The 27,363-nt window shown below is 43.6% G+C and overlaps 1 protein-coding gene across 1 annotated transcript in view; it reads right to left on the bottom strand.

The window, feature by feature from the left end:
* efnb1 (ephrin-B1) overlaps nt 1-27,363 on the bottom strand; it is a 58,204-nt gene that overhangs the window by 26,158 nt on the left and 4,683 nt on the right. The window contains exon 2 of the mRNA XM_037263074.1: nt 7,992-8,269. Coding sequence (XP_037118969.1) covers nt 7,992-8,269 — 278 coding nt within the window. The remainder of the gene's footprint in view (nt 1-7,991; nt 8,270-27,363) is intronic.

The raw sequence follows: 27,363 nt of genomic DNA, 5'->3' as shown, positions 1-27,363 counted from the left end.
CAGCCCTGGCCCGCACAACAGTATTTATATTCCCTATTTATCCGTCAGAGAACCACAGCAATCTCTATCACCGCCTTGTGATTCATGTTTGTTTGCTTTGCTCAGAGCAGATTCAATTTCATCACTGAGACTCTTTCCTCTTGCTTCCCTCCCAAAAAAAATTGGCTTTCGGCAGTAATGTTCACACCACCGTTCATTTGCGGCAACGTCGAGCAGGCAGCGGTTTTCCTCAGAAAAGGATAAGGCATTAAAACTAATAACGTCCATAATTATAAATCCATATTTCTCCGATGAGATTGAGAAAACAAGCTCAGGTTCCAGCTCGGGGAGATGGACTTCTTGGCAGGAGCCGTGAGGGTGCAACAGAGCGGCTGTTGGAAAACAAAGTCGTTTCAGAACGTGCCTTGGAAAACAGAAACCGCTGATTTTTTTTTTCCTGGGGGGGGGGGGCATCTGACAGAGGGCTATGATTTCAGCTTAGCCATTGGCCCATGAAAAAAAGAATATGTATTGTTGGCAAAGCACAGAGCAAACAACCTCAGACATGAACTAGAAGAGGAAACATCCATTTGCATGTGTTAAAAAGAGCATAAGCTGCCATTGTTTCATCATGCTTATATGTTCTTATTCAGGAACAAACTGCAATGTTTCACCATAAATAAGGCCAATGATGCTCTTCTCTAATATTTACTCTTTGCAATAACTTCCCCAAACATTAATCTTTCCAGCAGTCTTAAAATGTCTCCTCTTCTTTTTGCCTCAAGCTATTTTGAGGTTTTAAATGCACCAAGATGGGTTTGACATTGCAGATGGAAATAAATGAAACAAGGAAGCTTACTTTTAACTTTTGAGAAGAGCTAACGGAGAAAAGGAACATTGTGTGAGAGGTTGGCAAATGAGGTGGAGAAGAAATACAAAACAAAAAATGAATGGGAGTGTTGTTGTCTGTGTGCTTTTGTGCTGTAAGGAGATCCAAGCTATCAGTTAGAGCGAGTGACTCAAACACAATCTTAGCAAGGCTCACAAACACATTTAGAGATCTTACAGGCTGAATAATGACGGTTGGGATGATGAGAGGGGGGGAGACAGCGAGGCGTGGGGTAAAGTATTCTAATAAGGTAAGCGTGGAGCTCGGTTGAGTGTGTTAGGAGTCGTACGAAGGCGACTAATTGAGATGAATACATGAATATATCATCGAGGATGGAAGGCTTTAGTCGTAACCAATGACAACCATTCACTTGTCTGGCCACGTAAGCAGGCCTGCCTGTCTCTGCAACAAAGTCTTCATGGACGCCCCCCCCCCCGACATACCCCACTCTAAACAAACTCCTCTGTAATAAACGAAAGGCAATAATGCGGTGCCTGCTAACCCCCTCAGAATGAAATATCCAAAGGAGAAGTACCAGAGGCAGGCCTGGATAGATTTGCAAAGCAAGCAGAAAGTCACATATTACGCTGCTGCTCCATAAACACTAAGACAGGGGGGTTAAATCTCCTTATCCTGGGCCGTGCTGCTCCACTGGGGCTAACCTCGCTGTTAGCGGGGTTTACTTTGAAAAGTATTACCGATTAGCAACTTAAAACGCTAATCGGTAACATCAATGACAGTTAGCCCGAGTCAATGAGCAACTTGGATTTTCTTCAGGTGATGTTTGCATTGAAGGCTAACTTAGCATTTAGACTCCAAACACAAACTGGTATGCTGGCTATAAAACTGCATTCAAACACTGTTATGGGTGGTGTAGCTTTTCATTTTTCATCCATTTACGATGCTTGTCAAAAATAAGAACATCTAATCACGCTGCTCGCTCTGTAAGTGATTTGAAATGTCTACAGTCTGATAAATGTGCAACAATAGAGTCTGTCCTTTGTTCTACATTGATAAAAAGCATGCACGAGGCTCAAACATTCAGACAAAAAGAAAATCTGCAGCAGTCTCTTTCCTGTAATTCAAATCTTTGCGTGATTTTATCGAGGGAGGTTACCAGATGTTAAAAACCCATTTAATTGCAAGTTGGAAAATGTGTGAGTCATTTGCATCTCTATAATCTGACATTCAAAATGCCTTTGTCTTTTCAAGAGCGCAGCTGACAAATGCATGTCACTTGAATAGGGGGCTGTGATTTGATTATGGTAATTTACTGATAACTCCAAAAGATGACATCTAACATTCTTTTTAGAAACATTGTGCAGAATCTCAATCGGGGCCTGATGTAGTTTATATCAAACCAAATGCGAGTGAGCATGATCTGCACATACTACGTTTACTTCCAGGCAAATGTAGGGGAAGGGGGACAATCTGATGAAACCCTGACCAGGGATTTCATACTTGACCTTCAACCTCAGCCCAAAAACAAGATGGTTTGTAAAATAACATTTATTTGTAGTGTTTGCAGAAGCCAATGGCGCGGCAAGGGAAGGAACAGCAACTTTTAACGTGTAGGTTGTTAATCATAAATAAAACCCACGCTAAGAAAAAAATACCCTGTCAGGCTTGAGCACGACAGACATCATTTTACAGTGTCAAATAACAGCTGTCAAATGTCGGCTTGTGTCTAAAGATGGCTTGAGCAACCATGCGTGGGTTATAGGAAGAAGAAAAGGTAATTCTAAATATTTACGTGACAGGTTGTTTGTGGACACACATTGGCTCTCCCTTGCTGCTCATAGTTGAGATAGTTTCCCGGGATTTAGCGTCAAACTCACTGAGTGACAGGAGCACAAACATCTCCGCTGTTTGCCGCAAGTCATTACGAGGGCGCAAGTCTTCCGACGGTGAGGTTGTGCCCCGCTGCGGCAGTTTTCCGCTCTGGAAGTCTGAGTCCACGACGGCACACTGAGATGGGGAGTGACAGATGTCAGGAAGGATCAGGCTTACCCTGCCAGCTACACAAGGAATGAAGGGAAAGGACTAGAGGGGTGTATGAGGACTGGCTGCTTCTGTTTATTGCCTTACGGCCTCAGCCTTGGAGAACACAGTCATAGTCAGCACTCATGCGACTATTTTAGCAAGAGAACTCAATCAAAGAGTAAAAATGAACAAACTTACCCTGCATCAAGGCTCGAAATATACAGATAAATGTCGTGGGTTTTTTTTCTTTTTCTAGGCTAATTCCGGGGACCTGAAACAAGGCTTTTAACAAACTACAAAAATGTGACAATATAATGAATAATTTGGTTTTCTTTTTAATCAACAGTTTTTATTTCTTACATTTGCATTGTGTATAGCAGCAAGTTATTTTCTTGTTGCCTATACAAGCAAAGCTAAATGTATTTTTTTTACTTTTGTTTTGACTTGACAACAATTCAAAATGAAAACCCAGGACTCTATTTTAAAAACAAACAAATAACATGAGCAAGCGATATGTTCTGTTTTGTTATTTTATGTTCTATGTTCTTAACAGTCCTTTGTTACAGCTGAATATTACTAATAATTTATACTATATTGATATTACATTTACATATGTACATTAATTTGTTACAGCTGAATATTATTAATAATTTATACTATATTCATATATTGTACTTTCAACCTTACGTACAGCCTGGTCTACTGTAATTTATCTCCAGTTCCAGTTTTGCTTAGCGAGTGGATTTGCTCTCCAGAGGGCAAACATATATTAGTTTCCGTGCTATTTTGCTGTTCAACGTTAGATGTTCTCCACTTAAACGCAGTTCCAGCCAAACGTCTGAGAAAAGTGAACTGGACCAGCCAAGCACTTAATTCCACGCTAGTCGTGTCAGTTTTAAGTTAGCTTTGAAATTAGCAAGGCTCCTCCTTTCATCAGAACGATGCTTGTCAGAAATGTATCTTGACTGTCACCACAAAGGCAATGATTAGTGACTCCACATGTTTATCTGCAGCAATAGCTGACCGGCCTAAGCCCTTTCCCTGGCCTAATTTATTTAGTTTAAAAGCCTTGAGTCTGAAGTCATTTCTCTCTGCAATCTACAGCCTTTAAACTCAACACAGCTATTTTCCACACAAACATCTCATTCCAAATCCCGTGTTTAGACAACACAATGAAATGCAGCCAGTTTGTTTGGTTATTCGTGTGCGTTCGTGTGTGTGTGTGTGTGTGTGTGTGTGTGTGTGTGTGTGTGTGTGTGTGTGTGTGCGTGCGTGCGTGCGTGCGTGCGTGCGTGCGTGCGTGTGTGTGAGTACTGATGGATGGCACAGGCTGCTGGAGCTGGTCTGGAGTTTGAGTTTAGATCAGAGCAGGGTTGTCATTACTGACCCCTGCTGTGTCTCTGTGACCCTTTACATGCACACACACACATGCGCACACACGCACGCCTGTCAGAGCTTGCCTGGGATGCACGGAACCAAGTGGCGGACATCCCCTGCAGTGACACAAGGCCAACAGAGAGCCACATAAACAGGCACCATTTGTTGCTTACTTTACCCCACACCTTTTGTTGCTTGTTCAGCCTCAGTCATGAAGCATAAAGTGGAGGGGGCAGTGAAGTAGATCAAGGAAAAGACCCATAGGGTCAAAGTGCAGATGGACTTTTGAAATGAGCTCTCGCATTGCATCTCTCTCCCTTGTTTGACAATAAATCAGGCCAGATAAGCTCACTCTGTTGATTTAGATTTGCTTCCTATTGCCGAGTGGGTGGACTACATTCCCACTTGTGACATTTACAAGGCAAGCCTTTGTACGCAAACATACAGTGGACTCTACAGCACAGAAAAGCCGCAAATATGTGCTCACCTCTCACTGACTGTCTCTTGGGGGTTTAAATGCACACTGCATGTGGCTGGCATGGTCATTATATTGTATGTACAGCATACATGATAGATGAAGTGAGCCACGGTGTAATGCACAGGCCGCAGAGTAAGAAATCAAGTCAGCTCGTCCTGTTGCAAAGGACAACAGCATTAACATACAACAAAGACAAATACAACATCTGATTGCTGCTGACACGAGAAACTTACAGTATATGAGGCTAATAATGATGCACCATCACTTGGATGGAATCTGCACGTCTGCCGAAATACTGCAGGCAAGTACTCTGAGTTGCTCCCATCAATACACTCTTACACAGCAAAGACATTAGAGTGCTTCAATAAAGTTGCTATTGTCAAGTCAAGTCTACAAACACAAATTGTTTCTTCAAATCCTCCTCCTGTCTGAAAGCTCTACTATTCCCTTGTGGGGTAAAAAGTCCATTCTTCTATTTTTGAAGCTATTTATTTGTTAACAATCATATTCTTTGTTTAAGTTTAATTATTGATATTACAACAAAAAACACCACTCGGTGTCTCTCCTATCATTAGTAAAACAATTTAAAATTTGCTTCGTATAAAATTCACAGTGGAACATCCTACTACAGACCACTTCCAAGTTTTGTTACGTCCTATTCCATTTTGTAATGTTTTATAGCATTCACTTCATTTTACTACGACCGATGAAGTTTCTCTTTCACCCCGTGACTGCTTTGTCAAAGTTTTTGACGGTTAAAAATCTGGCGAGGAATCAACGGGGATTACAGCCTGTCAACATTTCCCATCCTGTCCCCCAACATTGTCTCTAACCCAGCCCCTCTTGTTCACCATGCTTGAAAGGTAGCCGCTGGGATCATAAAGTAAATGTAGCATTAAAACAGCAACAAACGGTAGGAGCAGAGACATTAATACCAAAAGGGTTCCCTAAAGTCATTTGGGTATTCTAAAAATAAAATGAAAGCATTTTTTTCCTCCGGCCCACATAATATGTACCTGGCCACTGTAGCCCTTTAAAAGCATCCCCATGCCTCATTTAAACTCTGCCTTTGAGTTCACAAATATCAATGGAACTTCCTCAGAAAAAAAAGGGAAAGAAATGTGGTATTTACTAAAAGAGTGTGGATGAATTTTTATTTCAGGGGGTGCTAACATACTCTAAGAGACAAGCAGTGTAGAAACGTCACACTCTTTTATGCACCAGATTATTCTGTAAATTAGTTTTACTGGTCGTTCAAACATGAGGCCATTTGTCGATGTCAGAGAACATTTAAAATGTTCAACTGTGTTTATTTATAAGACTGTGAAAGGTAAGTAGGTCATAGATGAACATTCCCACGTCTATTTCTCTACGAAACTACAGGTATGCACTATGGATAAAAACGTACATTCCAATAACAAGAAATATCCCGACATAATAGTTTTTTCTTAAAGACATGTGAAATTTAGGGCATTTTGGGAGGAATAATTTCTCTGTTTATTTATAAAATACATTTTATCTAGACCATAAAATAAAAATAAAAGATTAAGAAACACAAATATCCAGTGGCTAAATAAATACCACTGAAAATATTTGGAACTTCAACCACTTTCCAAGGGATGCAGTTAAGTGCAAAAAATGGAAATAAATACTTGAAGTAACATCCACCTATGCCTAGCATGTATTCACTAATAAATGAAGTGTTTCAGAGGTTGCGTTTTAGGAACACAATCTTGTCACCTTGTTCTGAAGTCCTAGATGAACATCAAAATGTAAAAGGAGTACGTGGATAAGCGCCGAGGAAAAATATAGTTTCTCGGAAGAATAATGTTGACAAGCGGACAGATGCCACGTTGGTTCTATAAATGTGGTGAATGAGAAAAGAAATCCCTATCGGTGCAAGGGTAATACTTAGCGGAGGAAAAGAAATAATAGCATTCCATTCCCTCAGTAGCAACAAGGAAACTCTAACAAGAGATGGACTACAGAGGGAAATTATCTGGTATCGCTTTATGTGTTTGGATAATATTCATATATTATTATTATTATTCATATATACATACTCGTTCATACACAATAAATATCATTGTGTGTGTAAATAATATGCTGTTATATGGTACAATATCCGTTATGATAAATAGTGTTATATGTCACAACTTTAGTGTGTGTACAAAAATATTTTTAAATTTATTTGACTATTTTCTAACATACACGGTGGCCACTATTTTAGGACCACCAACACAATCTAAATATGGTACAATACCCATTATGATAAATAGTGTTATATTTGACAACTTTAGTGAGTGTACAAAAATATTTTAAAATTTATTTGACTATTTTCTAACATACACAGTGGCCACTATTTTAGGACCACTAGCACAATCTAAAAAAAAAAAAGCTGTATAATAGTTCTGTTTCATATGAGATGAGACTATAAATCAAATCATACTATCCTGTGGGTTTCTATCAGCGTGATACAATGATATTATAATTTACCAAGCAACATTTCTCTCTATCTATGTTTTAGGTCTGGTATTAATTTTAATTTCATTGATTTTTAAAATACTGATAATAATTCCTCATGAGGACGTTCAAATTGCTGTGTATTTGTGTTGCACTCAACACAGATAATAAGATCACACACTTTGCAGACATCCAAGGAGAGCTCTCAAAAAGTTCTGCCCTTATTGTAAGCTGCAGGGGCGTATACAACAACTTGCTCAAAGGCACCTCAACAATGGCCTTATTTATGAGAAGTCATTAAAGACTTCTTGAACCTTAAATGCTGAGTTTCATGACGTTTATAGTAAAACATTGTGTCGGATTTCATTGCTTTTCTTACGGGTGGGTTATAATGTAAACAGTAATAAAATGCTGGCGCTGGCTGTGGTGGAATGCATGTTTTCTTTATGTGCTTTATAACCAGTGCGATATTTCTACCTTCAAACCCACAAGTACCTCAGCATATTTTAAGTAAAAGCATGATGAATGGGATTTTTTTTTTAACTAATCTAGAAATGCCCATACTATACAAACCATCAAATTAACTGAGAATCCACTTCCACTTTGACCTTAAACAACTACCAAGTACATGACTTTGGGCTGTTGCCACGGTGATGCCGCAGTCACCATTAAAGGACAGTTAAACTAAGGAGCCCCCCCCGTCACACATGTCAACGCTCAACAGAGTGTGTAGCAGAGTGTATTACTTGTTCCGTCAAGCTTCTCTGCTTAAGTGAATGTTAAACCACGACAGCAATACATCGTCTTTCGTAGAAAACTTACATGTGATGTAGTAGTTGACGTTCCTCTTGAATTCCAGGCCCATGTAGTTGGGGCTGAACTCCTGGAATTTGATGGTAAACTTGATGTCCTTCTCTGGCTTATTGCAGGTGACCAAGACATTAGGATCAAGGACCGTGCTGCAGCTCTCCGCCTGCTCTCTCTTGACCAAGTACAGCTTGTAGTATTCATATTCTCGGCCTTGGTCCGCTCTGGGACAGATGATATCCAGCTTGTCCCCGATGTCTGGGTAGATAATCAGGCCTTTGCCAGCAACGAATCTGTGAGGCAAAAAAAGGACACACTGAAAGTAAGAGATCATGAAAGAAGTCTAGAGAAGCAGCCACATAATTTCAAAACAGTTTATATAGTCCTAAGACCTCGGGCTTTAATGTTTTTAAAGTCTTCGTGCATTGGCTTTTAGGCAGAGCCGCTAATTTGGGCCCGCAAACACATGACAAGTTGCAGCTTGACTATGTTCAGACACAAATCCTCAGAGGTTCCTTCTCATACACAGGTTGGAAATAAAGCACACAGAAGGAAGGAAGGAAACAAGCAGGCTACACACACAAAATGGCAGTTATGAAAAGGATTAGAGGGAGAGTGGCACGGAATATACTGTAAACATAATTGACATATTAGGCCGGTTTGAACATGATATCTATTTGACAACAGTGGTCCGAGTATGAGGTGGCAAACAGAGTGCGGGGTCAGGCTTCCTGGTTCATCTTCCCACTGACTGATCATCTGCTAGGGGATTAAGATAATCCATTTGGCCTTACTGTACCGCTCCACCTCGCTTGCTTCTGCCAACTCAATCAGATCAGCTTCTATTCTCTTTTATTCACAAAAGCTTGTGAGCAGGAGACGAGTATGTGTGTGAGTGTGTGTGACAAGTGGGGGCAGGGCTACACCGTGGAATTGTAGTGTGTTTGGGCAGTCGTGTGTGTGTGTTTATACAGGTCAGCATGTGAGCGGGTGCGTGTGTGTGTGTGTGTTTGTGTGTACAAAGGTGTGTTTGCTTGTGTGTGTGTGCATGTGATTTTTTTTTTTCAGCAAAACGGGCTGAGGTTGCGGTCTGATGGGAAGGGGTGGGGAGATTGTGGGGGGGGTCAGACTGGGCTGAATCATTGTTCTGGACTTGTTTGAGGCTTAAAATGTCAACATGGTTCAGATCTGCTGTCCCAGTTAGCCAAGCATTAACCCAGACAGCCGGACTGACCACGGGTGTGTGTGCGTGTGTGTATCTGTGTGTTATGGTCGCAGACAGTGAGCACAGCAGCGAGCCTATCAGTAAGATCTGCCCATGCCGGCGGATTTAGCAGGATTTAACTGTGTGCAATGCATTTGCTGTTATTTCTGATACCTCACATTTTAACAAGACATCAGGGGCCGGGTCACTGTCTCTAATCTCCCACCTTATCTGCATCCCGTATTTCATCATGGCCCACTAAATAACTGACACTTCAGATGGGCTGGGTAGAGTACTTTGAATATGAGTAAGACAGAAGAGCGTGTGAGTGCTATATGATGGGGATATGGCAGAAGGTCAGCCATGGCACAAAGCAATCATTTCAAAAGTCTCATTTCCGTTGAATAACTCCCCATGAAAATGAACATGATCGGATTAAAGCCTTTCACCATTCATGGGCATCCTTCTTAGAGAGACATTACTGAGTAAATGCCTTCAATCACATGAAAGGAGGAATGTGAAATGGAATTGACCAAATCGCCCCTCGCAGGTGCTTCTAACGTTGCATTTTTTGTTCATTTTTGGTCATGATATGAGGGCAAAAATTTGAAAAAGGCTGCATCGCCATTGTTCATGGCTCGCGAGGGTGAGGTGAGGGGGTTGCGCTAATTCAAGGGCCTACAAGAGTGAGAACGCAGAGAATCCTTTGGCTAACGTCTTTTAAAAAATTTCTGCATTTCAGCAGCAACAGCCAGCCTTCATGTGTGTGCATGCGCGCGCGCGTGCGTGCGTGTATACGCACACACCATACCCAGGTTCACGTACGTGAGTCTATGAAGACCTGGACACAATCAGTCCCTAATTGGATCTACAAGATGCATCAGTGAGGCATAAACATGTTTCCATGGCAACATTGGGCTTTGTTGCTGACCATCCCATCTACTCCCCAGTCCCCACCTTCCCTCTAGTCCTCACGCTCTCTCTCTCTCCTTTATTTCTCTCCACAATCCCATCCTCTCTTGCTTTATCCTTTCACCCATTCACCTTCTCCACATTTCTCTGGCTGTGTCCCCTCCACTTGTCCTTTCTGTACAGACAAAACATATAGCAGACAAACAAGTGTGGAACCGGAGGGGAGAAAAGAAAGACTATCATAGTTAGACCTTGAATTGTTTCACTCAACAAGTAGGTCCTTTCTAGTCTTTTGAGCAGATATTGCTTTTGTAAGTGTTCTCGTTCAAAAGGCCACCAATCCCAGCTTTCGATTGTCAGTTTAACATACCACTTGTTTCAGTATCAAAGACAGCAACAACCATTAAGATGAATAATTAAGATTTCCCAAATCCCAACGACTTAATATCCCGCAAGGATTTAATCACAAGCTGGCCCCTGTCATTGATTCAATTTTCCGAGCATGTCTTGTAGTCGGCGGTTAGATTGCTATCCCGCTTCTGTTTCCCAGTCTTTGTCAACTGTCTGCTGTAATGAGGCTCTGGCTGCGGCGGAGGTCTGAAAGCACCATCGCAGATGGGAAAGAAGCAACATAAAAGAAATAGGGCAGCAATTAGCGTTTAGCCCAGTTTAAAAGCCCTCCACTTGGCAAGCTCCATGCCAACTTGCGTCCAGGATGTGAAACTAAACTGGTGGGGCTGCGACTTTGTCTCCCGTTTGTCTCTCGGCTGGCTTAATCAGCAGCAATCCATTGCTACAAACAGCCACGCAATGGAGAGGAGGGGATGTGGGACGCAAGATTATTGTACTTTAGAGGGGGTCAAAAGGGAGAGCGGTTTGAAAAGGGAGGTTGAATTGCATCTTTCATTCATGATGTTGAGAGACTTTGTAAGAGATGTTGATGAAAGGACTTTTGGTGCAGAGAGGAACAGGCGTGGAGATAAACTAAAGTTCATGGGGGGGCAAATCCCTCAATGTGAGACAGGCCTTATCCCCTAATGTCAAATTAGGTGGATCTTCCCCCACCAAACAAAATAGAAAGAATTATTTTCATAACAACCCAAAGAGGTTGGTTTTGTTTCATCTGGATGGCTTCAATGTGAGCTCAATCCTGTAAAGAGCTTATAAAAACACCGCAGAACAGAGAACAGAAAACAACCAAGCGGAGGAAAAGAACCGACCCCTGCCTCCAAACGCCCCCAAAAAACACATCTTACATTCCACTGGTGAATATGAGCACATGATCTCACATATGCTTCAGCCTCCCACTTTCCCATACACACACATGGATGTAAGAGTGTACAAAAGCACTGTGGGGTGCATCCTGGACCTTCCCAGCCACCCCTATTCATTCGCCCTGCCCTCGCCGACTTTTATATAAAACACCGCCTACGCCGAGGCCCACTCAGAACCCCTCACAGAGCCTCAAAGCGGCCCTCATCCCCCACCCCCCTCGCCTCGTCCAGTCAACTCAGGCCGGTGCCCCGAGTGCCACGCTGGCAGGCAGCCTTTACTGCTTGAATGGATGGACCCGAAAACACAGGAACTGGGGGAGGAAGAGCCAGAGACACTCCATATCGACAAAACAACATAAAATTGATTTGTTCCTCCTGAGCAGCAGCAGGAATATGTCACACATATAGATAGAAATCAATTCTCCACAACACATCCAGAGGATTATCAGTCAACAGCTCAGATGCAGGTACAGCAAAGAAAAAAAAAGCCTCTCACGCTCTCCAACATGGCTTCGGGATTGCCGAATGACCTTTCAAATGAACACAAGAGTGTGAAAACCAACCCGCATACACAAATGCAGTCCACATCACAAAATACTTCATTCTCCTCCTTATCAGTGTGCTAATTATCACACCAGGAAAAGTCTTGCTAGCCAATTACCATTTTTTTCACATTATACACACAATCAGTGTGGCTTCTGACTCTCGCCCTGCACATTATCACTAAAGACCCCTCACATAGGGTGACCGTGTCGTTTCAATCAATAGTCTATAGATTCCGAGGATGTACTTCCTTAATGGCAGATCATGAAATGTTACCGTCATCCGGTCTATAGGCCTACATAGACCAATTCGATGTCGTGAAGCGTGCGAGCGTCGGATTGTGCCGTCTGATTAATGTATCGAGCAACGTCGTAACATTCCGATGTCGGGAAGCGATTGTGGGGCGTTTCAGCTGTGTATTGCAGTATAGAACTTGAGTGTTGAGTAATATGTACAAAATGAAAGCCAGATTAAATGACGATTAAATGACGCTGTGACGGCTAGGGCCTTTTTTTCATCATGAGGTACACAGGGTTCAGCCTGTCCTCCTTCAAAATCAAAGTGAAATAATTATCTGTCAGACTGTTATGAGCTCCACCAGAGATAGAGTGATGCTCACACAATAGAAACATTCAAGCAGTGGCATGTGAACCGTCTCACTTCATGTGTGGTTAAGATCCACTGAGAGTTGTTGACTGGTGTGATCATTTCATATTACGGAGAAAGACATGCATGGTAAAGCTGTCACTGTCGGGTTGCTTGAGTGGATCCTTCAAAGTCCTGAGAGCTGCCAGTCTCAAAAGGTGTGTCTCTCTCTAGCACTTACCGTCTTAAGAAAGCATGCTGCTCATCAAGCTTGTGAGCACAAAGAGCTAAAATACAATGTTGGATTGTGACAGACTGGCATGGAGGCAGATGATCCCATCGACTACACGCACACACACACATTCGCATGTATAAACACGCGGCCTGCAGCGTACACACAGATTTCCTCACATTAAACGCAGTAAACAAGTCACCTCCACGGGAGTGCACAAGGAGGCGGCATAGACAAGCCTCCTCAAATTAAAGAAAACAAAACCCATCTGGCTCAGGAGTTGTTTAGCGTAGCAAGATCGACTGGATCCCTATTCAAGACCCCACTCAGCAGCGGAATTGGATCACCTATGAGCTATACAAACTGCATTATGGGTAGGCTGTGACCAGAGATGGAAAAGCAAAAATGAAATGAAGAAGAAGCCCAATCTCCCTGCAGAGGGATTCTTTTGTACGTGTGAAGGCAGACACCCTCCTTCTTTTTCTCACTGATACACACACACACTCTTGAGTTAGTCAACAGGCTGGCACACAGAGAAAACCACATTCTGTGTGACTCATAACAGTCGCACATGGAGAAGCTTTAACGTGCACACACATACACACAGAGACACTTCTCATGTTCACCAAACAAGCTCAGTACATGCTCGCTCTCGATCACTGTCACACGGGGGGCTAACACGGTGCCGTAATGAGCTAACAAGATGACACCCAGATGGCCTTGCCACGAGGAGGAAACAAGTGGACCGGCTTGTACACCAACAGGCTGAAGAGGACTGCTGAGCGAGACGAGTGTCAGGACTCATTACGGAGTCCAAGGCGCATAATCTGTTTCTTCTCATGGCCTCTGCGGTTTTCCTCGCAGCCGGGCCCAGCCCTCTCTAAGAGCAGGCCAGTTAAACACGGGCTGTGTGCGGTCATGATTGAACGTCATCGTCAGGATCGGTGACAGCGAGAAGAGGCCCAGACGCTCGCTCGCTGTGTCTCCACTTAGCATCCATCGGCCCTATGAGCAGAGGGGACCTCTGACCTCCAATACTTCCAAGAAACAATTGTGCAGTCACGCAGATAAAACATGGAGCCCATTTTTGCCCTGTCTTCATTACGAACAAAAAGTGAAGATCCTAGGCTTGGAAAACGCCAAAATGCATTGGAAAGAAAAACTTGAACATTGTCATGTATTATGTAACCGCACATTTTCAAACATGCTGTTACCAATTTCTGAACATAAATAAATGGGCCATCAGATTTAGTCTTTCTTGGGGGCCAGATGTTTATTTTGGCTTGTCCTATTTAGTTTATGATGAGTGTCTGCATAATGCAGTACTGCCTTTTAGGACCCCAAAAATGAATAACATTGGAAGGGTTTGATTTGTATTTCTTTGGCCAAAGTATGATATGTAAATTTGAAGCCATTACGGTGTGGCGGAAGGGTGGATGAGTGGATGGCACATTTGCCTCACTTTTGTGAGGGTTTTCTCTGGGTAACATTCAAAATTGTCCTTTGGATTGAATGTTAGAGTGAATGATTTCTTGATACTGTAAGTGGCGTACGACTGCTTTCTTATATGGTCGCTATTTTTTTTCGTAGCGTTTCACTTTTTGCGTCTGAGTCACGCACATATCTCATGTATCTCCTCAAGTTTAGCCTCATTCCTCTGCGACACACATAAGGCTTGGTCATCACACATTTTTTGTCTCACGCACACATACATGCAGCCAGCTGCCTTCCATCCCCGAGGAGCAGCCACAGATGGGCTCTGCTTGCTCCATAAAGATCTCTCCACAGGCCCAGTCTACAGTGGCTGCCAAAACCCGCCTGGCGAGAACCCACTGAATGTGTGACTGTGTTCGGAGATATATGTGTGCCTGAACGTGTCTGAGCAGCTCTGTCTTAGCCTGCCCGACACACGTGTCGGATGTGGGGGGGGGACAGACAGACAGAGACAGACAGACAGAGACAGAGACAGAGACAGATCTTTTGGAGAAGGTTTTCTTGACAGTCACACAGAGACCCCCAAGGACCAAGAGCCGCAGAGCCCAAGTCAAGAGCTGGACGTGCATGTGAGGTTGCAATCAGCACTGAGCAGAGGACGAGGGAAGCGAGCAGGAAGACCTCCCAGACGAACAATAGCATCTCACTCTCCAAAAAGATTGAATTTCACTCGCACTTGAGGGAAGAAACTGGGGGGGAAGAATCATAACCATTATCAAAGCCAAGCAGACAGCATAGGCTGTTAACCAGCAGCCATTTTCTTCTCCGTATCGCCATTATAAGCAAACCATCTCTCAGCAACCAGCCATTTAATGATGCAACCTAATCAGCACATCACTGTACTAATAAAAGCACACACGCTCATGTAGAGACGCACACACAGCTTTGCCCTGGCAACTTTAATTGTTTTTGGCTTCAATAGAGCCAGTCACGGTTAAATTCAATTTTTGACAATTGCCCTGCTATCTCAGCATGGCTCATTTAAACACATGGGATCACGCTTTTAGACTGAATAATGAGGCACAGTTTGGGGCGATTGGGAGAAAAGCTGCATTTTGAAGTTAATGTTCCCAAATTCTGCTTGGAATGTGTCAGTTCTCTCAGTGCGATACTGTACACCTTGCACAGGATGTGTGTATAGGGGAGGTGCTATCCATTTACTTTGCTACATTCACTCAAATAACTTTTGGGAAAAAATGTCCTTGCCAGCGTAGTTTTGAAACAATATACTTGTTACTATTACTTGAATATGTAGTATGTCGAAACAGTACTTTTACTGCATTTTTTTTTTTTTTTTTTTATAAAGTGGTGGAGGGGATGACTTACGTTCATGGTACTATGGGATATCATATACTGTCAATATGTTAATGTGTATAACAAAGAGTGTGGAATACTAAAGACAATTTTTTACTTTTAATAACAAAAGGAAGACAAAGTGCACAGACTGAAATAGGTTTTCATTGTATTGAAGATAGATGTAAAATATCAGAGAGCAAAGTTCAAAATACTTTCATTGTTCTTCTGTCAATGTGAGGGACAGCAGCAAGGGGGAGGAACATACAATATTTATCTTGTGTGCCCTTCTCTTCAGACAAGCACTATTTTAATGTATTCCGGCTATTGTATTGCACTAGGAGATGGATAGCTGGATGAGTCTGCTCGCTGATACGTATTTTCTACACATGGGCTAGTCGCTCATGTATTTCCCCTGCCTGTAATCTTGGGCGCCACCAATAATTCAGGCGAATGACAAACAGTGATGTTTTGTGGCATTTGAATCGTTGCTCTTGGGTGGGTTTGTTTTCCCGTCAGCATTGTTCTTAAAAGTGCCTCCGTGGGAAACTGAGAAAAGTCAAACAGTTGATGAGATGTCACCTCATGAACTCTCTCCTTGCTTTCACACACTTGCAAGCCCGCCACGTCTGCGATCCGACACAATTTTCCCTCTCGTTCTCTTTTTTCTCCTTGCACACACACACACACACACACACACACACACACACACACACACACACACACACACACACACACACACACACCGAGAAAATTCTAAGACTCGCTCTCTTGGCTGCTTGTCAAGCTCAAAGGCACAAAACAGGCCACAAGCTACAAAAGCTACAGTCAGCGTTATGTTTCATGGCTGCTGACTCTTGATCATATCACGTCGAGCACAAATGTCGAACAATGGCCTCGCAAGTCACTGCAAATGTGAGTGATTTCTTCCCCTTAACTTTCCCTTTGCCTTAAGCGGAACAAGTGCAATGAAAGATATTTTGAACAGTCACTTCCTTGTAGTCAAACTTGCTCAATATGCATGCCCGTACCTGAGTCGCTCCGTTCCTGTCGGGACTGGTCATGCAGAGAGCATGTATGTCCTGAGGTCTTACCAGGGTCATGCACGTACCCTCACACACGTCCGTCCCTGCGCGAGTAATGACTTTACAGTATGGACCCGCATGTTCTTTCCAAGTCCAACAGTGGCAAGACGAGAGCGGATGGGCCTCTAAAAGTGCAACTGACAGAGGCAATTAGAGGAGCCGGAGCCGAAACAGCAGCTTCCTGACTCACATAACACCACTGGATGGCTTTCAGATGGATTTGGTGGAATCTTGTACAAACACTGAGTCAATAATGAGGTAATGGCCGGTCATTGAGGAAGAAGCATTCACAAGTGATTTGCTTGGGGCACCCGCCGCCTGTCACCCGGCATAATGAAGGCACCGTGCCAATAGGATCCATTTCCAGGCCCGCATGCAGGTGTCCTGAGTCCTTAATACTGTCTGGATGTGAACTCACTCACTCCCTTTTCCTTGTTGCAAGCTTGCCTATGTGGGGTGGAACAGAAATTCCACTGATGAAAAGCTGATGATTATGCCTCTAATGATTCAGAAAGCGATGAAATCAATGACAAATTTGTGTTCTGAGCAAACGTACAAGACATTAAATTTCTTGAGCACTTTGCTCGGGATATTTATGTCCGGCGCTTTCATTATCATAAAACGTGTTTAATATTTCTGAGCCGCGCGAGAGGGCGGCCACGTCACAAGTGATTGAGCACGCAAGATTTAGTGGCTCTTTCCGCACGTCTCCTTGTCTTTCTCCAGCTGTATCCGAGTACTTCAGAGCCGTCACGCGCAGCCCAGTTGATGGAGCAGCGAGGAGAGGAGGGGAGGCGAGGGGAGGGGAGAGGAGGGGAGGAAGCAGTGAGGACACGGTGCCAACCAGAGAGGCCCACCGTGCCTCGGTCCCATCTCTCCAGCTGAGGGCTTTGATTCGCCTGATTGTCTCCAATATTGAGACACACAATAAACACAACACTTGGCGGACATTTGCAATTCTAATCAGTCCCTCTCAACCGGCCTGGACAACCCAGCTTCAGCCCTCTGGGATATCACTCATGTGACTGCAAAATAATGACACAATCATCGCCATGGCTACGCTCCTTTTGCATCCCACGAGTAGCCACACAGAGAGGATATTAATACGCAGGAGTTCTCTGAGGACTAAATGAATCGGCTAAGAGATTAGCTAGGCTCGCAGGTTAATGAATGTGCCGTGTGGGCAAGTTCTCTTGGCGAGCATTTGGGGGGAAGTTCACACACTGCCTCCCCCTTGCCACAAATTCGCTGGCAGGTCCCCACCTGCCTGCGCAAGGCGCGCTGCAACTTGATTTCAATAAACCATTTCCTGTCAACGTCAGATTCCAACTAAGTGTTTAGATTGTGGGGAAGAAAGCTGTCAACTCGTGACACTGCTATCTGATTTGAATGCGACGATGCAAGCTGTGATATGATCGTCATCTGCCGCGAGAGCCTGACTTGATCTTTGCGAAATTGTTTGTTTTTTCAGATTTGAAATCAATGCGTGCCGTTTTATCTTTTACGAAACGGCCCTTAGAAGTCATAAAAGCCCATCTGCGGGCTTTTTACACCAATGTTTTTATCTACTTGACAACATGATGGCGATAGATGTTCACGAGTAAATGAGAGCAAAGTGACATGCAATCATACCGGTTTTAGTAGCCTGGATTTGCTTTTACAGTCACTCGGATGATGGGAAATTCAAATTTATTTCCAAAAAACAACTGGCGCGTCTTATGAAACTGCCTATTTGACTTGCAAATCATTGCGATGATTCATAACGCCGACTGTCTGCCCTCCTTTTCAACCAAATACCTACGTGCGTGTGCGTGCACCGCCGTGGGAATGACAGCTTGTCAGTGAAGGAGACGTTATTATCTGTGTGATGTGTGTGTGAGTGGCGAGCAGGTGCGGGGTCACATCACCAGTGGCGAGCTGACACGGTGGACAGGAAACATCACTTTCTGATTTCCCTCTAGAGGGGAAACACTCTTGTCACAATGTGCAGTGCTGCTGTTCAACCTCTTCTGAAAGGTTATTTCAATATGTGCAGCAGCTAAGTGTGCGCCGCTGAGCGTGCCACCCATGACAGATAGTTATCTAAGACCCCTTTTAACAGACGGCATTTCTTTAAAACAATGTCGTGACTTTTTTTTTTTTGCTTCATTCTGGCCTTGAAGAGAAGAGTTCTGTCTGGCAAACCTCTCCCTTCCCCGTCCTTAGCCTTTGACTTTTTTTCGGTGTAACAACAATACGAGGGGTTTAGTTCAGTGTCCTGCGGTCGATCTGTGAGTACGCTGATAAGAGAAGCTGATGGATAGGTTTAATCAGCCAAGCCCAGGGATCAAGAGCGTGGGACAGATCAATCAAATGCTGTGCGCTTTATAATAGAAGCGGCTTTTATCACACTGGCAGGGGTATTTGCTCGTTATTTTTGATTGTGGAAAGAAACCTATTTTGGTAGAGAGAGCAAACTATACAAAATAAAAGAAGCCTGTGTTCAAATCTTGAAGTGTGAGCCTAATGAAGCACAAGCAACCTTTCAAGCAGTGACGTAATTAAAAAAAAAAACTATTTGAAATTAAAAAAGAATAAATTGCACTGACTACATAAAACAAATGGAGCCAAATCTGCGTATGGGAGATAGCCAGCCCGTGTTCCACTAACTAGGGCACCGTTTTAATACACAGCTGCCTTGTGTGTCTTAAAACAAGTCTCTTATCAGACAATTTGAGCGACAGGTCTATTTTCTGTTTACTCTCAAGTCGTGATAGTAAAAGACAGTTACGCATGTCCTTACCCAATGCCAGACAAATGATCTTTCTCACCTCCCTTGCCTAGAGATCTTATCCCAGCAGTCATGCCTAAGTTGTCAGTAGGTTTCTAGAGGCCTTATTGAACACCTTATTGACTGATGCAATCACGCAGACACACATCATTGGGCTCATTAACAGTGAATGCAAAAGGGGAGCGACGGCCTGACTGCTATAGTCTGATAACACTCAGCGGGCCAGACGCAGGCTGTCGGTATTAAAATGAAACGTGGCTACGTGTTAATAAATAGCTTGTTTGACATGGTGCTATTCCCATTCACACCATTCATTTGCGCTACAATAGTCGGGCGGATTGCGGCCTCGTAAAGACGCTCCATGTGTTGTTTTAGGAAGCCATTACAAACTGGGTCGTCTCCATTACAAACGCTATCCGATCGCTATTACCGCCATCTGTAGCGCGCACTTAAATGTTAATCTCTGCGAGCCGACCACAGCTGACTCGTAAGTGAGCGCTCGCGTCCACGCCACCTTCCGCTACATCCAAACGTGACACGGCAGCTGTTCCGTTGTCACATTGCAGCTTTCGGGTGAACACGTTTACTTTCGGTGGAGCGGAGGGCACAATGTTGAAGAGGTCGAACCCCGACGCCCGTGCAGCGCAATCTCGCCGCCAGGAATGCTTGCTCCCTTCAAAGGCTCATCACGGGACGCACGTCTAATGCGGGGGGAAGGCCGCTTAAAGTCTCAGCCAGATATGCTGCTTTGAAGCGACTGCCGCAGTCCCTTCAAAAGAAGAGAAATCATTTCCCTTCCTGCTGCCATTTCATTGTGCAAAAGACCCACCACTCAGCTCTATTTGGTGGCCACATGTGGGCCGGCCGTCTCCACTCCAATCCCGAGCAGGGCAGCGGCAGAATAGGAGAAAGTCCACAATACAGACATAGTTAGGAAGTTTTCAAAAAAGACCTTAATGCACACACAAAGTCTCGACAAGTTTGAGGTGCAGCGATTAAATGAGAAAAAGCAGCAACACGAGCCAGGCCCAGCGTGCATGAAGGGACCATCTGCAGAGAAGGGCTTTCATCTCGGAGACAGAGGAAGAGAGCACAGGAGTGATGTGGCGGTGCGGCCTGTCATGTTTCACAGTGGGAGACAGATGCGCACAACAGTTAAAAGTAGTCAAAGTTTTCAGTGCAGGAGAAGATGAGACTGCAGGGAGAGCGCCGCATAATAGCCAACCTATTTGATATTAAAGTGTGCATTATGACCACAGCTGAATCCAAGAGACAACTTCCAATATAAATCCTCTGTGCATTTCATCTGCTGGCTGCAAAGATTGAAGAAATTGTGTTTGTTTTAGCAGGCCTTTTCTGCTATTTCCAATATAGGCGCGATGAGAGGCTTCCATGGCCGTGCACATCATGGGGGAGAATAAACACCCATCTAATGGGAAGCACATGTGCAAGGGATGAAGCAGCCTCCCCTCATATGAATAGGATGAAATATAGACGTGTGCCCCACTGCGCAGCAATCACCGCTGTAAGAACTTGGCGTGGGAGGTGAGGGGGTGGAGGGCGCTATGGAGGAGGGGCAGGGGGCTGATGCCCCCCGACATGCATTCTCACTCAACACACACAGCTGCCAATATGGTCATCCTGGAGGGGATTCATGAGGAGGCCAGTGTCTGACAGTGACATCTCCATTCACTCTTGAATTCTTGGTCGCGCCTCCCAACATGCGAGGACACACACTCGCCCACACACACACAGAGCTAAAGGCCATGAGAGGAAGGCACAGTACAGGGGCAAAAAAAACAAACAAAAAAAAACATTTTCCCCACCGTAGGTCTCTGTGGGATTTAGCGTGGCATTATATGAAGATTAGACTTTAGAGTGCTCAGCTATCTGATGTCATTGTTGGTTTTATGTTGTCTGGAAGGTTTGTGGAACTCAGAGCTCATGGCAGGCCCATTTCTCTATAAACAAAACGCTCCGGGTTGTCGCTGTGATTGATAGCAGGTTCCTATTGTATCTGTCTGGTATGGCTGTATTGGAAGACAAATTAGTGGGACAGAACTCACGGAAAACGTTCCACATCTGACTCCATCAATCAAGTCGGCAATCAAAATAATTCAATTAAGAGACTCAAATCCTGCTGGCTGGCGAGTCCCTCCTCCTCCACCAGGCCAGAGACAAACTCAATTTACGGACAATCCATACATGATAGCATTAACTCCACTTTAAGGCTCAAATGTTTTTCCATTACTTACATTTTCTAAATATCCCGGGACATTCAAAGGAAAGAGCTGAGTTACGCTGTTTACTTTGGCAGGGAAAAATTCAAGGGATAAAGTAAACAAGAACAACTTCAATCAAGTTGCAGACAGGCAGACTGGATGGCTAAACCAATTTGCAAATTCGTATTTGCAAAACATAAGGAACTTGAGAGAAGTTTTTCATTGATCTGCTAAATGGCTGTACATCACAGATGCGTGCTTGTGGAGAGACTGAGGAGAGGAGGTTGCTGAATATGTGTGTAATTGTCTTTCTCCGCCGTTTCCGAGGCGTGAAAGGGAATGCGGCCTTGCGCTGCGGTGTCCTGGGGAGCGCCGATTGAAGCGTCACTCACAGCTGCCACGCGGGGCCCCGGCGCGCAGCAAATCCCAGGACCGGCCCACGCGGGAAGAAGGGCCAGGCCCGGGCCTGGGAGCGGCGGGAGTCCCGTAGGCCTTTTCTTCCAGCTCCTCACTGACACAGGGGGGAGCGGCTTCTTGCTGGGAGTTTGCTTAGAAAAAGCCGAGCCAAGACTTGGCAGAATGGGTTAACACAAACACACACACACACACTCAAAGGCTTTCGGGGCTGTTGCCAGTGGGCATGGTGGAGGCGAAGGACAAATATCAACTCATCTATAAATTTGCGAAACATTTCTTGCCCCACTCACATGAGACAGAAGTAGCTTGTGGGAAGGGGGGGCACAACTAAATTACTGGAGGAATGACTGTTTTTGTTTTGTTTTTTTGCTGGGGGCCCAGGGAGCCTAATGGTGGCAAAGTCGTGAGGATTATACACTGTGCCATTTCCATGCTCTCACTAATAGTCTCCATGTTCTGCCTCTGTATGCCGTAGATGGATTATGATGCTTTATAATTACCATGGCTGTGTGTGTTGGACAGAGGGGGGTTACTGCAGACCACCCATCTGCCATGCTGACACACTTTACTGGGGGATCCCTTGGGTAAAAGCGGGCTCCTGTACCATGCTATTCCATTACTTTATCATTCTATCATTCTATTATCTTACCACTCCATTCAATTACACTGTCACTCCATTAGTGTAGTCATAACAGTGAACAAAGAGCTCCATGATGATCATTGATGAGATGTTCAGAGCTCATTTCGTGCGGCCATGATTCATTCAGTCGTCCAGGATTTACAGCCATATCTGAAGTCATAAGTACTTTGATGCTAATTACTTTCTCTTTCTTTTCAACAGCGCACAAGTACTGAGAAAAGTTCTGAACGAAATGACCACAATCTTATGGCATACAATCAATACAGGGGGACAGTGTAGAATTATTTTATATTTATATTTATATATACAAAGAAACTATTTACAGGTTACCATAAAAAAAGTTTTTGGGTTTTGAATAATTATACTTAACACACAAAATTGTTCATCAAGACAACATTTTTAGCACCTTAACCCTTTTTTTCTTTTTCTAGGTGACAACTCCACACACGACAAGAATAAACACCAGGATGTGTGTTCTTACTATTCTTATTTTGAGTGGTGTACTGACCAAATCACGTATCACAATACCTCCATTGGCAATCAAGAGTCTATCCATCCATTTTCTGCTTGTCCTTATTTGGGTCACAGGTAACTGGAGCCTAGACAAGCTGATTTCAGGCAAGTGGCAGGGTTTAAGACTGGGTCACTCACTCACAGGGCACAAATAGATATGAATGTTAATATAAAAAATCATTTGTATCCATAGTCACACATATAAAATTAACATCTTCAAAATGTTTTTTGAGAAAACCCGCACAAGCACGTGAAGAACATACACACTATGCACAGAGATGTTCTAAAAAGCGATTCAAACATGGATCGCCTGACTGTGAGGCAGCGATGCAAAACACTAACTAACCAATACGGTCGCATCGAGAGGCTTATCCTCAATACCAGACGTTTGGTGTCATAAATGGAATGACCTGTGACGGGCAGCATGATGCCACAGGACATTCAGTCTGCAAAGAAGGAGTAGTAAAAAAAGAAGTAGAAATAAGCTAGGCTGGCTGTTTGCCTGTTCGGAACGACATCAGCAATGTGGCATTTCTTTACTTGGAGGGCAGTTGGGGGGGCGGGGGAATTATGTAAACAATCAACCGAGTGAATGTCCTTTCTGAAGTAATCCTCACTTCTGATTTACTTTCTATTTCACATCGCAAACATAGTCTGTCCCTTGTCCAATCTCAGTGTTGATCACACACACGCACGCGCGCACACACACACACACACACACACACATCTCTTTTTAATCACTAACTTCGAAAAAATTTTATTGTTGGCCCCACCTGTTTTCATAACAGATAGCTGAGAGAGGGAGAAAAAAAATCAACACACCCACACCACAAGACAATCGTCAAGATGATCTTGATAGCCACCCAATAATTGTGCCTTTGCTGACCTTGGTTAAAAAGAAAGGAATTGGGCTAAAAAACAGACAATTGTCTTCTGTCTTCAGTTAAATATATCACTGTGGTCATTTTAAGTACTACATTTTCTGGGAAATTCATTTTTGTTGGTTTACAGTCTCAAATGCACTAAATCCAAAGTACTAAAGCAGCAATACCATGTGTTTTTCAAACAAAATTAATACCATGTGTTTTTCAAACAAAATTACACAGTGTAGATAGATAGATAGATAGATGGATAGATAGATAGATAGATAGATAGATAGATAGATAGATAGATAGATAGATAGATAGATAGATAGATAGATAGATAGATAGATAGATAGATAGATAGATAGATAGATAGATAGATAGATAGATAGATAGATAGATAGATAGATAGATAGATAGATAGATAGATAGATAGATAGATAGATAGATAGATAGTGGGAGAAATGGACAGACGGACCTACAAACGGAAGGACGGACAGACTGACGGACGGACCGACCGAACTTTTTGCAATGCTTTTGGTGAGTGTCGCTTTGATATTTTTGTGGCAACATCTTGATAATTCTGATAACCATGGCAGATTTGTTATATGAACTTTTGATAACATTTCATCTGTACATTAGTCACTTTTTTCAAACATGTAATCCATTTGAATCACTTCCCAGCTTAATACTGTAATTTTCCCGTTTTTCACTGTAACGTTCTCATTATTTTATATTTTGGTGTGCGTCTGGGAGAAATCTACCTTAAAAGCCTTGAGGTCAGGCATGTAGCATCCCTTTCAATATACACTGCCTAAACTTGAAAAATAACTTTGTTTCCAAAAAATAGAAAATAATTTTCCCATGAGAGTGACACTTTTCTGAGAAGAGCCATATAAGTTAAGGTTTTGGAAAACAAATTGTCCTTCCAATGCTTCCTTGCTGGACGCTGTAGTTCCCCTTCCCCCGAGTCCAAGCACAGTGAATAGCAGCGTCCCCACAAAAGTCTTTGCGGTGCCGCTAACCAGAGGAAAACACATCCGTGCCAATCACGAGTCATGTCGTCCTATTGGACGTGCAGCGCGGCCGGCTGTGAAGGTTGCTGGTCGCCCTGCCCTGCAGTTTGGGCCCGCTTCTGATGAGGTCGGCCTCAGCTGCACAGCGAGAGAGACGATGAAGTCAGTCCGAATGAGGAGGTTACGAGTTCTCCGGCGGGAGCCGCAAGGGTAATGGTTTTAGAGATGGCTGTCACACAGATCCGTTCCACTGTCCAACACCGGCGCTGATCTCCAGCGATCCAAAGCTGCTCGCTTTTCAATCCCTCAACTTCTCTCCCCGTGTCCCCCTGCTTCTTTATTCCCTCGCCTTCCACCTCGCGCTGACACATGGAAGTAATCTGGGAGCTGTACGCTGGTCTGAAAGGATGTGTGGTTGAGCCCAGGGCTGTGTTTCAACGCTCTATATTAGCTTCCTTTCCTCTGCTGCTTAATCCCCTTCATTTTCATCTGCTCTTGTGTAAAAGAACTCAAATGGCCAAACAAAGGCCGACTTTGCGCATTCAACTTTCTCCCTACTTCCTGAAACCCGGCATACCAACATTTTCAATTAATTCAGTCGAGGAGGCAAGTAGAAAATATTCAAGGAAGATTTTCCCGTGGCCGTACAGGCGCTTGGCATTGCCGAGACTGATGGGAACTTCCTCCCACTCCCCGCCAGGCCAGGTTTCTGTCTAATGAAGGTCGCTCGCTAACAGCCTGTAAGGCAGCCACTGTTGAGCCACTCCGCACTCTTCCTCAACACTTTCACAGGGGAGCACTGGCACACTCCTCACACTTCCTTAATGTTCCACTGCGGCCGAACAAAGAACAATAGCGCGGCGACATTCTCAAGCACTCGTTTGCCGCCTGCCATAAGCTTACACTTGCCCCTTTCACATGCAGCCTTCGTGTTTTTTAGCAAGAGTGTGAACTTGCACAGTGGCAGAAATTGTACTGATTTTACTCGTTCCGAGCGGTCCTCGCAGTGCAGTAAAACCAAATTGGCAGTTTTTTTTATGGTAATTATACCTTCTCAATAATGTGCAGGATTGTAAAGTGTTGAGGTGTCGTTTTATGTGCGAAATTCAACAGTCAACCGAGAAGTGCTCCGGTATCAACACTTTCTATAATGGTCATTTGGAGGACTCAAATTTGTCGTAAAGTTTTGGGTGTTATTAATGGGTTCCTAAAGTTTAAATCATTTGTTGATTTAAATTTAACTGCAAGAAAAATCACCACTGTCACCAAACTGACAATAATAACAAGAATAGGATTTTTTTTCCCAATAAACAACTAAATGCATAATAGATTTTTATGACATGATTACCTTACAAGTTAGTGTACACACTTATTAAAGAACTAGAACTATTTAAATTAATTCATGTCTAATTGTTGTATCTCTTTTTTAATTCTTTGATGTCAAATTGTGTTAAAGGCTTAAGAATATATCCCTAAAATATATGTAATAATTCCAGTAGTATACATACACTACATTTGCTTCCCATCCTAATTTTTATTAACATGGCCACAGTATCATCTTTCTAATGCCGCAATTTGTTAAAAAAAAAAAAAAGATTGGCAACACACAGTCAAGGAATAAGCTAAAAGTAGTGTCACCCAGTCTGGGCAGTAAGTTTAGTTTGAGGGAAAAAAAATAAGTATCAAAATTATGAATGACTTCAGTATTGGCAGCTGATCATTTCAATTAATGTTCTGTCCATCAAGTAACTAATATGAGATGAATCAGGGCAGCGGAGGCCTGTCTTTCCGAGTCATTTATTACATTCAGCTGTTGTTCCAGTTGTGAATCAGTCCTATAATATGTCTTCAAAGAAAACCAACTGTAGCTCATGTCACGTCGGCCGGCCGGGCGGGAACACATGGACTACGCACAGAGGATAAGCGGGGAAAAACAACTTAAATGATTTGCGAATGCAACTCGTTTCACAGAACAGAACTGAGCCTGAATAAAGCAAAATGATTCATCAATAGCACAGAAAATCAGTATGATCAGTTTTCAGTGACGCGGCAGCCAAACCACCAGCGGATAAAGTGACTCCATCTGGATTGAAACCATGAGGGAAAAGAAAACATTTTTTTCCCGAAATATCCCAAGGAGCTGCTACTCCTTTTCTGGGCCCAGGTGTGTGTGTCGTTACGCGGCCCTGAAACAACAGACATGTCGACACAGAAGTGCAGGCACATAAAAGCAAACGCAGCTGTCGTCGTATTGAGACACGGGTTGCCTTTGCAGCAGTTTGCGCCAGTTGCTTTGCAAAAGTATTTCTTATTGGTTGAAGCCG

This window comes from Syngnathus acus, chromosome 10 (genome assembly GCF_901709675.1).
Source record: "Syngnathus acus chromosome 10, fSynAcu1.2, whole genome shotgun sequence".
Lineage (NCBI taxonomy): Eukaryota > Metazoa > Chordata > Actinopteri > Syngnathiformes > Syngnathidae > Syngnathus > Syngnathus acus.
This window is presented reverse-complemented; position numbering and strand designations above follow the sequence as displayed.